The following is a 13059-nucleotide window of genomic DNA, read 5'->3' as shown; positions in this document are numbered from 1 at the left end:
TGCGATTGCCAGTGTGGTAGATGGTAGGGGCCCAACCTGTCAGACACTCGCGCGAGGCTGTGTGGCTGGAGAGGAGTGTAAGTTCCTACACCAGGGTGATGGGTGTTCATTAGCAGAGCGGCTGGAGGAGGTTTTATGACTCAAGCTTTCAATGTCCGCTATAGCCAAGGCCGTGGGAAACAATCTCCAGTCTTCCAAGGGCACAGGAAGAGCTGAAGCCCAGCCAGGGACAGCCTGGGTCCTGCAGGAGGTGAGGGAAGGTGGGCGTGGTGTTGCTGGAGGCAGGGGAGCAGGCTATGAAGACAGCCTTCCCACGCGGCACCTGTGACATCTGTGCTTTCTCTCAATAAGGCAGATGAGAGGAAACACCCAACAAACCTTCAGAAGAGTCTTGGTTGACAAATATTTGTTCTTTCAATTGACATTAATACTGAGCAGCCTCTAGGTGCTTGGCATGGAAATTGCACGGTCAGGCACTTCGGAACCCAGGCGTGGAGGCTGATGGCCTGGATTTGAATCAGAACCAGCATATAACCTTGGGCAAGTTGGTTACCGTTTTTAAGCCTTGTTTCCTTATCTGTAAAATAGTGACAATACTAGTACTTATCTCATAGGGTTGCTGTGACTATCAAACAAGATAGTCCACATATAGCGGTCAGAGGGCCTGGTGTATAGTAAGGTTAAATGTTAACTTTAGTTGTAACACTGGCCTATGCAGGGTGAGGATAAAGAGAGAAAAGACAGTTCTTATCAGTGAGGAATTTACACTGTGGTTAGAGAAATCACCTGCAAATAGTTTTCGATGCCTTGTTCCTCTCTGCCTCCCACAACCAATTCTCTAGGCGTTCTGTTACCAGGATGATAATTTCTTGCTCTTCTCCTTTTATTGACATTAAAATTTCCCAACTTTTTAGATACACAAGAGACCTCTTCAGTTTAGTCCCATTTTGCCTTTCCTGTTTTATTTCCACTAAGCTCCTATATGCAAAGTAACCAGACTCCTTCCCTAACCTGGGGAGTGGGCAGGAGTTCCGGTGGGCTGTGTTTTTCTGCAGCTTTCCTTCCAGCCACAGCCTTCAAAGTCTGTCTCCCAACTGTGCTTTCTCTGAAGTTTTTCTCCTCCTCTCCTCTTTTGAACTCTGTAGTCTTTGTACCTCCCTTACAGATTTGGCAAGTTTTGCTTTTGTTAGATCTATTTCCCTATGTGATGTACCTCCCTTCTCAAAACCCCATTGTTTAACTTTTGTTTCCTTCGAAAGCAGTGGCCTTCATTGTCACGTGTCAAAGCCCGTCACTCCATACAGCAAAGTCCAGACGTTCCTTACTCACTGTGGAGGAGGGCTGCCAGCCCACATACCGACACTGTCAAGTACACCTTCTTGGTTTTGAATGGCAAGTCTAAGATCGAACAACTTGAGTTCAAAACTCAGCTCCAACTCTAACTAGCTTAGTGACTAGAGCCTCCGTTCCCCTCCCTATAAAATGTAATAATAATATGTTTACATCTTTGTGTTTTTTGAAGGATTAACTGAGATATGACAAAGAATTTCCCACAAGGTGCCACAAGGACCTGGCACATTAGTGAGGGCTAACGGGGACTTCCCTGGTGTCCCTGCTAGGGGTCCAGTGGTTGGGACTCCACGCTTCCACTGCGGGGGTGGTGGGTTCTATCGCTGGTCGGGGGACTAGGATCCCACATGATGCTTGGTGCGGCCAAAAAAAAAAAAAGCTTTCTAACAAGGGCTGATGCATCTCTAGAAACTGAGGAGGCCTCCTTGATACTTTCTAAGTCCTATTGATTTCATCTCCCAAACATCTCTTGACTCTAATCATTGAGACTAAGCGACCATCATTTCTGACTTGGACCACCATCGAGTGTGCTGCTAGGTTCTTCTGTGTCCACTCTTGCCGCCTCTGGTCCATTCTCCTCAAACAGCTGAAATCATTTTTCCAGACACAAATCTCTGACACTTACAATCACCTAACTTTGCTTGACCCCACCCCCACCGGACCCCACCAAGGCTTCCTCTTACTTCTAAAACACAGAGGAAATTGCTCCCTGCAGCCTACGGGGGCCCTGCCCGGGCAGCCACTGCCGCCTCTCCTCTCCTGTCCCCCTTGTCCCCTGTCCCCGCCTCTGCCAGCGTCAGTCGTTCCTTCTCACGGTGTCCCCTCTGCCTGCACACTTGCCCTCCCCATGTGGCATTTCTGTGCACTGCCATCAGAGGGCCCTACACAGGGCCTGCACGCTGCCCTGGGCAGGCACACGGGAGATGTTTGAGGCGTGAATGACTGAGTTGAGTGTTGGCTCCTTCCCCAGCTAAACTTCAGAGAAGCACATTGTGCTCCTGGCCTAACGATAGGAATCTGATGTCCTGAATTCCAATCTGAATGTCACACTCTAAAGAACTTAATTGTATGGAACAGCAGAAAGAGAGAAGACAGGGGAGGGTCTTTATTTTGCTTTTTCCTTTTTGTTTCTTAGCAGAGAGTGAGGTCAAGATAATGTTTCCCAGGTCTCATGTTGAATTTAATTGAAAGACTTTATTTTATATCAGAAATGTCCCTTCTGCTTCCCTGGTGGCGCAGTGGTTAAGAATCCACCTGCCAATACAGGGAACACGGGTTCGAGCCCTGGTCCGGGAAGATCCCACATACTGTGGAGCGACTAAGCCCGTGTGCCACAACTACTGAGCCCACGTGCCACAACTACTGAGCCTGCGTGTCTGGAGCCCGTGAGCCACAACAAGAGAAGCCCGCGCACTGCAATGAAGAGTAGCCCCTGCATGCCACAACTAGAGAAAGCCTGAGAACAGTAAAGAAGACCCAAAACAGCCAAAAAATTAAATAAAAAATGTCCCTTCTTTGTCTAGGAAATAGTCATCTGTTCATTGCTCTAGCTTTTCTTTTGAACACCCCACGTTAGGGTTGAGAGATATTTGGTTTTTGGTGTTTTTTGTTTTTTTTTTTTGGCAGTGTGGCTCGCGAGATCTTAGTTCCCCGACCAGGGATCGAACCTGCGCCCCCTGCAGTGGAAGCCCAGAGTCCTAACCACTGGACCCAGGGAAGTCCCTAGAAACGTTTTAATGATTCATTTGCCATGTTCACCAGGTCAGAGGGAGGAACAAGTGGGGAGCAAAGGGCCTGCCATCTGTTCAGTGCCCGCTCTGGACAGCAGGCAGGCATTTTGGGGGGGACCTTGATGTCGTGATGTCACTCCACCAGCGGTGCCGCTGGCATTTTGGAAGATTATGCAAAAAGGAGCATAGAAGTTCATCTGAAGTGTTCTTACCCTTTTCAGTTTTCGGATAAAGAGAGTTAACAGGAGCCAGAAGAGCGTTGCAGCCACACAGGTACACGTCAGAGTGATCAGCTCCAGGTTAGACTTGTCGGAGGTTCCTGGGGAGATAAAAACACCAAGAAGGCACTAAACAGCAGCTCACCAACTCCGGGTCTGTGATTCCGCAGAAGCTTGGTGCTGCAAAATGCGTTATCACAGAACAGAATCAGCGGACGCAGGGAATCCAGCTGCCGGGACACAGCCTCTTACCTTCTGGGTCAGGCAGGGTCCATGCTATTATTACCATAAACTCACTTGGAAATGAAAAGACTTTCCAGAAATTTTGCTGTTGAGTTTGCCAACAATCCCAGAAATAGCAAATTAAAAATCAGGAGAAATTAAAAATGGGGGAAAAAAATTAAGGCAGGAACAAAACCTCATTAAAGTGCTAAATCTGGACTGTGTGAAATCTCCCTAATGGGTTTTAGAGGAAATTCTAAAAAAAAAAAAAAAAGACATAAAAAGTCTCCTTAGGGACTCACAAAATTCTTCAAAGTGGTTTTTAAAAATAAAAATAAAACTCCAAGACCGTCACAGTCGCCTGCTCACTCCTTTTGGAACAGCCAGGCAGCCCCTCCCCAGTCCCGCGGCTCACATCTGGGGCTTCTCAGCTATCAGCCTGCAAGGCCAAGTGGAGCAGAGGTACCTGCTAGAGCCGGTTCTTCCCAACCACGTTCTTCCCCAGAATCACAGGGACCAAAAGCTGAGCACTGTTTCTCCCTGACCACAAAGAAAAGACCCAGTGTATCCTAGAGAAGCTTCCAGAGAGGATACTCTCTGGGGTTTGTAAAGGAAGGCCCCAGTGGGCCAGAGTAGTGGTTCCAACTCTAAAGTGATGCCCTTTTCCTTGAACTTCATTAAAAGGAGACAGGGGCTTAGTATTAAGTTGGGCCAAGATCAAGTGAAACTTATTTCTTTTAGAAATGGTGGGGGACTTCCCCGGGGGTCCAGTGGTTAGGACTCTGTGCGTCCACTGCAGGGGGCACGGGTTCAATCCCTGGTTGGGGTTGAACGGATCCTGCATGCCGTGCTGCACGGCCAAAAAAAAAAAAAGGGGGGGGGGGGGAAAAGGTGATGCGGATGCTGATCTTTTTTATTGAGCACGTCTTACGTGCCAGGTCCTCACACCCGCTCTATGAGGTAGGGACAAGAATATCCTCATTTCATGGATGAGGACTTCATCTGGCGGGCTCCTTGTTTTAATTCAGTGAAGATGTATTGAGTCCTCCCCAGGCAAGGGGACAGGAAGGTGCACAAGGGAAAACTGTCACTCTCTAGGAGCCCACATGCAACCTAACCAGGAAGCTTAAGGCAAACATAGAGAAATCGGGTACAAAGAGTTTGGAGGTTGAGGGAGAGGTGACATTTGAAATGCACTTTGACCTACAGGGATGCAGGCAGGGGAGGGCATGATAGGCAGAGGGATGGGTATGAGTGAAGACTCAGAACTGGGAAATGCCAGGGCACTGATGGAGTAGAGTGCAAGATGCAGGACAGGAGCAGACCACAGAAAATTCTCAGCACCCCTGTGGTTTCAACTCAATGCTGCGGGCAGCTGCAGCCAGTGAAGGTTCTCTGCTCTGAACAGTAGCAAATACACAAGCTAAAACCGGAGCCTCTTCCCTCGTCTCTGTTCAGCCACCACATACGTACCCTTCCTGTGGGCCGTCATCCCTGTTATGGTGTATCTTTGCATCTAGAGGGGAATCTGGCCTTTTCTCTCTTTTCAGCCCATCCCCAAGTCCTGCTTATTCTGCTTCCATGGCTCATGAAATTTTCACCCCCCATCCTACCGCGTGATCACTGCCCAAGTCAAGGTCCCCTTGGTCTCACCTGAATGACCGCATCAGCTTCCTAACCAGACTTGAGCTCTGCCGGTCTCTCCTCTGCTGGAGCCCACATGATCTTGCCGAATCACAAACTCCATCATTGCTGCCCAACCCCAGCTCTGTCAGGGTGGAAGCACAAGCCCTTCGGTCCTTTCTTCCCAGCCTTGCCTGTTTCTTCAGCCCTATCTCCTTGCCATCCTTGCACGTGCTCTACATCAAAATGCTTGTAGTTTCATAAATAGACCAGCCCTTCTGCCCCATTTCTCTACAAGAGTGTGAACTTCCCAGGGCTGAGGTCACACCTTATTCATCTTTCTAACCCCACTCACTGATTGGGTGAATTAGTGGATAAGTCATACTTTGCCTTATCTCCAGAGAGTTTCACGAAGCTCTCAAAGGGTTCACGGCCATATTCCCATTCATGTATGTTCATCCAATAAACCTACAGAACATCACCCACGTCCCAGGCCCTGCTCTGGGTGCTGGAGTACGGTGGTAAGTGAACAGGTGTGGAATGGCGCTCACAGTCCGGTGCTCAGGTGTGAACTGACTGACAGGTGTGTTCGCAGTGCAGCGTGAAGCAGCAGAATGTGGTTCTGTCGTTCACTGCCACATGTCTGGTGTGGAGAAGAGTCCTGGTACATAGCAGGTAGGCATCCTGAGAGTGCTGGGTGAGTGAGTGAGTGAGGGAATGAATTTGACTTCACTTGCTCCTTTGGCAGCTTATGGTCACTTTTCCCCTGAACCTCATGAGATTGACTGAGAAGCTTCAAAGTATGACCACGTTTTCTCTCAGTACGTGTCCTCTCGATGGGAAGACTGTAAGCACAAGTTAGTAAGTTTGGATTTCCTCCCCCGCAGTAAGAGGTTTAATGTTGCCTTGCTGTATTTACACACACACACACACACTGCTGTATTCACAGACACACACACATGCACGCACACACTTCTTTGCTTATGCTGCAAATACGTTTTGTGGAACCAAAAAACTGATTGGGACCTGCTCAGGGAACAGTGGCCTTTGGCTGCTGGAGATGCTGAGAGCATCTTAAGATGCAGCACTGTGGGACTTCCCTGGCGGTGCATGGTTAAGACTCCGTGCTTCCACTTCAGGGGGGAAGTTTCGATCCTTGGTCGGGAAACTAAGGTCCTACATGCCGCTGAGATCCTGCATGCCATGCAGTATGGCAATAAAATAGAAAACAAGATGTGGCACTGCCTGCATAAAGCCTCTGTAGAGGCCTCCTGCACCGAATGCCCTGGGAGAGGCCCCCCTCTCATTGTGGGAACTTTCCCACCGCATTCCCCAGGGCGGGAAGTTGACCCCCCGAAGTAATTCCACAGTCCTTACTCAGGCAGAATTCCTTGCAGTGGGACCAAATGTGTTTGTGTGCACTTAGGCATTTAAGGAATCAACTCATCAAAAACATCTTCAAGATGAATGTTAATTGGAAAGGAAAGATCTATTTAATATTCTACTACTGTTTACTGAAAACTAAAATTTTGTAAGATGTATCTAGGCTCTACCTCTATCTCATCTGATAACCTGAACTTCATCTTTATTTGGAAAGTAACCATTAGGATAGCCTGCTATAGATTGTCAGCAGTGTCTCTTCCCATCCAGCTCTTGGATTGTTTTCAGAGGTCAAGCATCCACACACTGGCCGGACTAGACCCAGCTTCACCTCGCTGGTGTCAGCTGACAGACGCGGTGCTTGAAACAGTCCAGCTGCACACGGCAGGCGAGGGAGGCGGGCGGAACGTGGGTGGGATTTGACAATACTAGGAGTTAGCACTGGATCTCAGGGACACCCCTCCATAGCGACAAGAGGTGGCTGTTTTGAAGTGGTCAGGTATTTGTACCTCTTATTTCAGACTGCTGACCTGGCTGTCCAGAACGTTCCATGTCAGTTACCCTCCCGGGCTTTGTCCCATCCCTGCTGGGATAGGCAGGGCGGGGGCCAGACAGGGGAAGGGCTGACCTCTGAAGATGGTAGGCCTTGTCTAGAGTCTCTGCAGCTGGGCGGAGTCCTGCCGTCCTGCCCTGGGCCTTTCTGCTGGTGGCAGCAGCTCTGTCTGCACGGGGCCCGGGCTGTGTGATGTGGGAGCATCACAGCAGCCCTGACGTGTGGCTCTGCGTGGCTCCAGACCGCTTGCGTCTACAGGCAGCAGAATCAGGCAGCTTAGCTCCTGCCGTGTAACTGGGCAGTGCCTCCCGAGAAGTTAGGGAAACTCCCCAAGCGAAAGACCGGGGTCCCTGGCCCCAGGGCCTGTCTTGACTGCAGAGAAGGAAACCTTTATGTGACCCTACAAGTAGCTCCGTCTGAGGCCGAGGACTCTGTGGCCCAGCTTCCTCATCCCTGAAATGTGGACGCGACGGCAGCACACCCCTCCCGGGGAGATGCAGAGAACTAGTGTGAGCTGTTATTTTGAAGGCTTCCCCCCCTCCGCCCCCACCCCTGCCTTTTCCTTTTCCCCCCCTCTTATAACTTTTTGGACTTCAAGTGCAAGATCGTTTTCTTCATCCAAACATACTGCATATAACACAATGTGTCTTTTCCTTCTAAAACGAATCAGACTTTGACCCACGTACTGATTATTTTCTGCAAACGACTGCATCACTTTCCCTGAGAAATTGGCCTGACACTGCCGCGCAGCTTAGGAGCTGTTCTCTGGTTCTGGCATTGTTTTAATTTGAGGTAACTGTTTATGTGGGTGTATAGCCCATGAAGCTATTAGGACATTAAGAGAAGGGTGTGTTTCTTGTTCATTTTGCATCTGGAGCCCTGGCCTAGCAAAAGTCTCAATAAATATTTATACCTGGATGAAAAGAAAATTAATCAATACACCTAGTCCTGACTCCCCACGTGAGCCAGTCAAGCAGTGCTACCTCCTTTGATCTAAAGTCCAGCAACCAGTAATCCAGTTAACCTTATTATGTAATTTTCTAAGCCTTATTGGATGTTAAAATTGGCCTTCATACTATTTATGAAGCTTTATAGGAATCTACATAGGTTGGTGTACAGACACCAACTTGGAATCCTTCTTAAGGACAGTGATGTACAGACATATGCTATTCGGATTAAATCTGAAGTACACGTCAAGAGTAATTTTAAGGAACGATACTTAAAATTGCTCTTCTGTCAGCTCTGTAATACGTTTTTATCACAGCAAGTTAAATCCTTAGGTCAAATGGGAATTTTGTGGTCCAGAACACTATTTGTGTGACTTACTGGCTAAGTCTAGAAAAACTATAATACAGAAAGTTTTGTTGAAGTGGAATTTGGTTTATCATATAAGCAAACAATAGTGTTCACTAATATCTAAGAAGTTTTTATCATATGGCAGATACGGTGTTAAATGTGTCAGTCCTTGCAACAACCTGATGACGCTGATGTGCCACTATTCACACCCATTTGGCAGGTGAACAAACTGAGGCTCCAGGAGGGAAGTCATTTGTCCAAGGTTGCACAGCTCACGAGCAGGGACACAGTTGGCTTCAGAGTGGGGCCTCTTCCCCACCAGGCTGAGAGGCAGGAGAGCAGAGTGGTTAAACAGGGATCCAGTTCTCAGCACTGCCACTTCCTAGCTTTGTAACCCTGGACAGAGTCCTAACCCTCTCAGGGCCTCAGAGTCTCACTTGTAAGTAGGGGAAAAAACCCTCATTAGATTGTTGCAAAAGTGAAGGAGGTTAATGCATGTTACGTGCTTAAAATAGCGGACCACACGGTCAGCAAGCATGACATGTTATAATCGAATTCCATCACCATTTTTTGCATTCCTGATCAAGGCCAGCTTTATGTCATTGTTTAGGTTTAAGTACAAAGGCACGCACATCCCGCCCCCAGCCCTCCCGGGGGACATTAGCGAGCTGCCAGCTCAGCTCTCTGTCTCCCTCTGTGCTTTCCTGGGGAAACCCTTCTGAACTGCCGAGACACCCACGAGAGAAGGAACATCAGTCACCGGCATCTTCGTGTGAATTAGTTTATCACGTCCCTCCTAGTGCCGGGAGAGCCAGGGGAGAGAACTGGGGACAGGAAGGCTTCAGGAAGAGAGAAGCTAATGCAGGGACAGTCGGAGATCAGAGGAGGCACAGGAAGGACAGAGGCAAACTCGGCGGAGGCCCAGGGTGATGAGAAGGAGAGGCTGGATACCCAAGACAAGTCTGTTTTGAGCTTTTCCTACTCTTGACTCTTGGGACTTTGTTAAAGAACATAGTGTATCCTTCCTGCCGTGTGAGTCCTTTCCTGAAACGTGTTAATGTGTGATTATTGTGGCATAAAATTTACAAATCACACCTGAGATGCCATTTGAAGTATTCAGACCTCCCTGAGGCAGTCCCGTGCTTTCCATGAGTTTTGTGTGCATCCGTCGGTCCCCCTCAAAAAAAATGTTAAACGTGGTAGCTGTTCTTCAAATTGTTTTCTCCTGCATAATTATAGATGCGATTCTAATGCTTTGCTATTATTTCAATAGCAAAGCCCGAATCTATTAGAAGAATGTGTGTGTGTGTATATATCGGTTATTACTCATAATAATAACGATATAGTTTATTTTAAATCCTTGGATGAAAATGGGCCCCCCTTGCATTGTAACAGTCCTGTTGACTTCCCCGGGCTGTGGAGTGCTGTGTTAATTTCAGAAATTATTTTGGTTAGTAACAGTTTGTTGTTGTTGTTTTTAATATTAGAACTTCCCCTCTGAGCGCTCCACGTGTGCTCCTGAGCTGTCCAAGCCAAACAAGACCTGTGATTATTTAAAGAAGTCACTTTGATTCCTCAGTCCGCTCATCCTTTGCAGATACAAAAATAACACATTGTTTTATCTATGAGTATAAGAATCCTTTTTCAAAGGAAATAAAAAAAGCAGACAGTTTCCTTCCTGGCTAATTCGTGAACCTCTTTAAACCCGTTAAACATAGCCACAGACACAACTTATTTCCCTGGTTTCACTTCCTAAACTCAACCTGACAAGATAGGTCAGTGCGAAGGGTCGATACTGCATGGACTAGGAAATGAAGTCTAGAGCTTGATTCACCCCATCCACAGCCACCCGCGTGAGAAGAACAAATGGTTTCTTCTGCAGAAGCAAGATCCTAATTTCAGTGGTGAAATCACGAGGCAGGTACTGCCTTTAACTGTTCTGAACAGCATCCAAGGACCAAATCTTTGTTTAATGAGCCCAAAGTACTTCTGTTTAAGAACCTGCACCTCATTCATAAGATCTGCATATTACCAACTTTCAGAAATTCTTCCTCTTCAAAATTATATCCTTCTATAGAGCTGAGACCTGCCTCCTGGAGACTTTACCACCGTCTCCCTTCCTTGGCTCTGGTTCTTTTTTCTGGGGTGTCAAAGACTGAGGCCAGTGTCTCCTCTGTCTGAAAGCGCCTTGACTGTTTGATGAGAACAATTGTCCCCCTGAAGTGGACTCATGTTTAGACTAAACATCCTCATTTCCTTGCACTGTTTTGTCATTCCTGTACTAGGATACAGCTTCATTTGCATATGCTTCTCTTAGAAATGGGTACAGGTAGCTGAGGTGTGGTGTGATGAAGGCTGATCAGCTAATTTCTCAGCTGACCACAATCTTTCAGCAGAGAGGCTGGATTCAGCCATCACTCTGAGAACAGAAAGGAAGGAAAAAAACTACAAAAGAGAGCAAAGGAGAAGGCAGAAAAACTATAAAACACAGACACAAGAACTCAACAAAGCACGGCTGTTGGAGGCAATAATGGGTGAAAAGGAGTCGTTTATGTGGCGTCTGCAGTTGCTTTGCAGATTAGACCATTTCTCTAAGTGACTGAAGATTAATGCCCCGTGAGGAAGGAGAGGTATGAATCCCAATACCAATTCCTCGGGGTGGGAAAGGGATGGACTGGGGATTTGGGATTAGCAGATGCACACTATCGTATGTAAAATGGATAAACAACAAGGTCCTACTGTAGAGCACAGGGAACTACATTCAACATCCTATGATAAATCATAATGGAAAAGAATATGAAAAAGAATGTATATATATATGTAAAATTGAATCTCTTTGCTGTACAGTTGCAATTAACACAACCTTGCAAATCAACTGTACTTCAATAAAATAAAAAAGTTTTTAAAAGTACCAGTTGCTCAGAAAATTCAATGGACTAGCCAATAGGAAATGTTTAGAATTATTTGGACTCTGTCGCTGCCAAGGGAGATATCAATGTAGGAGGTCCAGAGTTGCCTTGTCACTCGCTGTCTACTTTCCTGCCTCATCCACTTGGCCAATCCCGCATCCTGCAAGGCCTCCTGCAGAGGTCGAGTCACTCTCCGTATCATTTCTGGCCTCTAGGAAGTCTTTTAGCCCTTATCAGCAGCATTGTGGAGTCTGTGTGACACAAGCTAGTGTTTCTATTTTACCCGTAGGAGGAGCTCAAAATGTTTATTAATCTGGTTCTAATGGTTTCATGCTCCCCTTAATCCCCTTCCGACCAGGTTTTCAAAGCACACAGAGTTTAGGGATCGCGACCTGCACGTCCATATCCTGCAGAGTCCTGGGCAAATAGATAAGTGGCTTAGTGGATGGCTAATGTAACTTGGCTTCTCTCTGTCACCCTCCACAATATAATGATGTACTTCTTTTTCAGACAGCCACTGGTGGTTTTCTAAATAGATTAATCCAACAAACATTTCTCGAGTGCCCTGGAACCGAAAAGTGAATGATACGCAGTGATGAGCACTGCATTAGAGGTGCACGTCAGGTGATGAGGGCGAGATAGGCGGTCAGGCGTAGAGACAGTGACACGAGAGCGGGAGTGGATTTTAAAAGGTGAGTAGGATTACTACATATAAAACAGGTACACAATAAGGACCCGCGGTATAGCACAGGGACCTATACTCAATATCTTGTCATAACCTATAATGGAAGAGACTCTGAAAAAGAACAGATATAATGTATAACTGAATCCCTTTGCCATACACTTTAAACTAACATCATGTTGTAAATTAACTATACTTCAATTAAAAAGATAAAAAGGTAAAAGGTGGGAGTAGGATTGTCTGGGGGAGGACAAGTTGGGAAGGAAGGAGGTTCAGACGAAAGGAAAACGATGTGTAACGAGCGGAGGACCGGGGCGAGTACGGTGTGCTCCGGTTTGGTCCAGGTAGGGGGCTGGCGCGTGTGGGGTGGGGCTGAGAGCTAAGGCTGGAGGAGGGGCATGTGGGGGGACCCCGTGCGCTGGGAGGAGGATTATGGTAACCGGGAACCAGGGCCACATTTCCTTTGGAAATTCTTGCACATTCTCAAGTCTACTGGGGAGCACTTGCAAACAGGCTACTGAACCAATTCCATCTTTTCATGTAAAACCTCAGCGAGCCATAGATGTTTACATCTAAGAGGTGCCAATTTGAAGACTTCGTGGTGCTGTAAATGTTATGTTTTTCTGGATGATTCTGGGCTCTGGAGAATTGAAACTGAGGTCTAATCTCTTTTCTAAATGGAAGCCACGTGGCCAGAGTCCACGATAGGATTAGGCCTCTTTGGGTTTTGCTGCTCAAGAAAACTGTCTGAGGAAGCCCTTGGAGTATTTTTCTTCCACGTGGCCTGTGTGTTATGTGTTGCTTCTCTCTGATGATATTTTGCAGCCTACTCTGTGTTAAAAGCCAGCTAAGAAAACATTGGCAAGAGCCAGCGTATGAGTAAGTCGTGGGAATTGGAAAAAGAATGGATGATTTCCAGTGTGTGGGGTTTTTTTTCTCCCTACACCCGTCTTCTGCCTTCTTGGATTTCTTTCTCGCAGGTGTGGCCACTCTGGTCATCCTCTGTGGGTCAGTGTCATGGCTCTAGCAGCAGCTGGCTCTCCTGTCTTCCAGGAACTACTCTCCCCCACGGAGACTGTGTTCCGACGGCGGCCTC

The 13059-nt window shown here is 47.3% G+C and overlaps 1 protein-coding gene across 2 annotated transcripts in view; it reads right to left on the bottom strand.

Annotated features, from left to right (window-relative positions):
- FLT1 (fms related receptor tyrosine kinase 1) overlaps positions 1 to 13059 on the bottom strand; it is a 169180-nt gene that overhangs the window by 35324 nt on the left and 120797 nt on the right. For both annotated transcript variants that reach the window (XM_057707567.1, XM_057707568.1), the window contains one exon: positions 3293 to 3399. In XM_057707567.1, the coding sequence (XP_057563550.1) occupies positions 3293 to 3399 (107 nt within the window). The remainder of the gene's footprint in view (positions 1 to 3292; positions 3400 to 13059) is intronic.

This window comes from Hippopotamus amphibius, chromosome 14 (genome assembly GCF_030028045.1).
Source record: "Hippopotamus amphibius kiboko isolate mHipAmp2 chromosome 14, mHipAmp2.hap2, whole genome shotgun sequence".
Lineage (NCBI taxonomy): Eukaryota > Metazoa > Chordata > Mammalia > Artiodactyla > Hippopotamidae > Hippopotamus > Hippopotamus amphibius.
The sequence above is the reverse complement of the archived record's forward strand: the minus strand, read 5'-3'. Positions and strand labels throughout refer to the sequence as shown.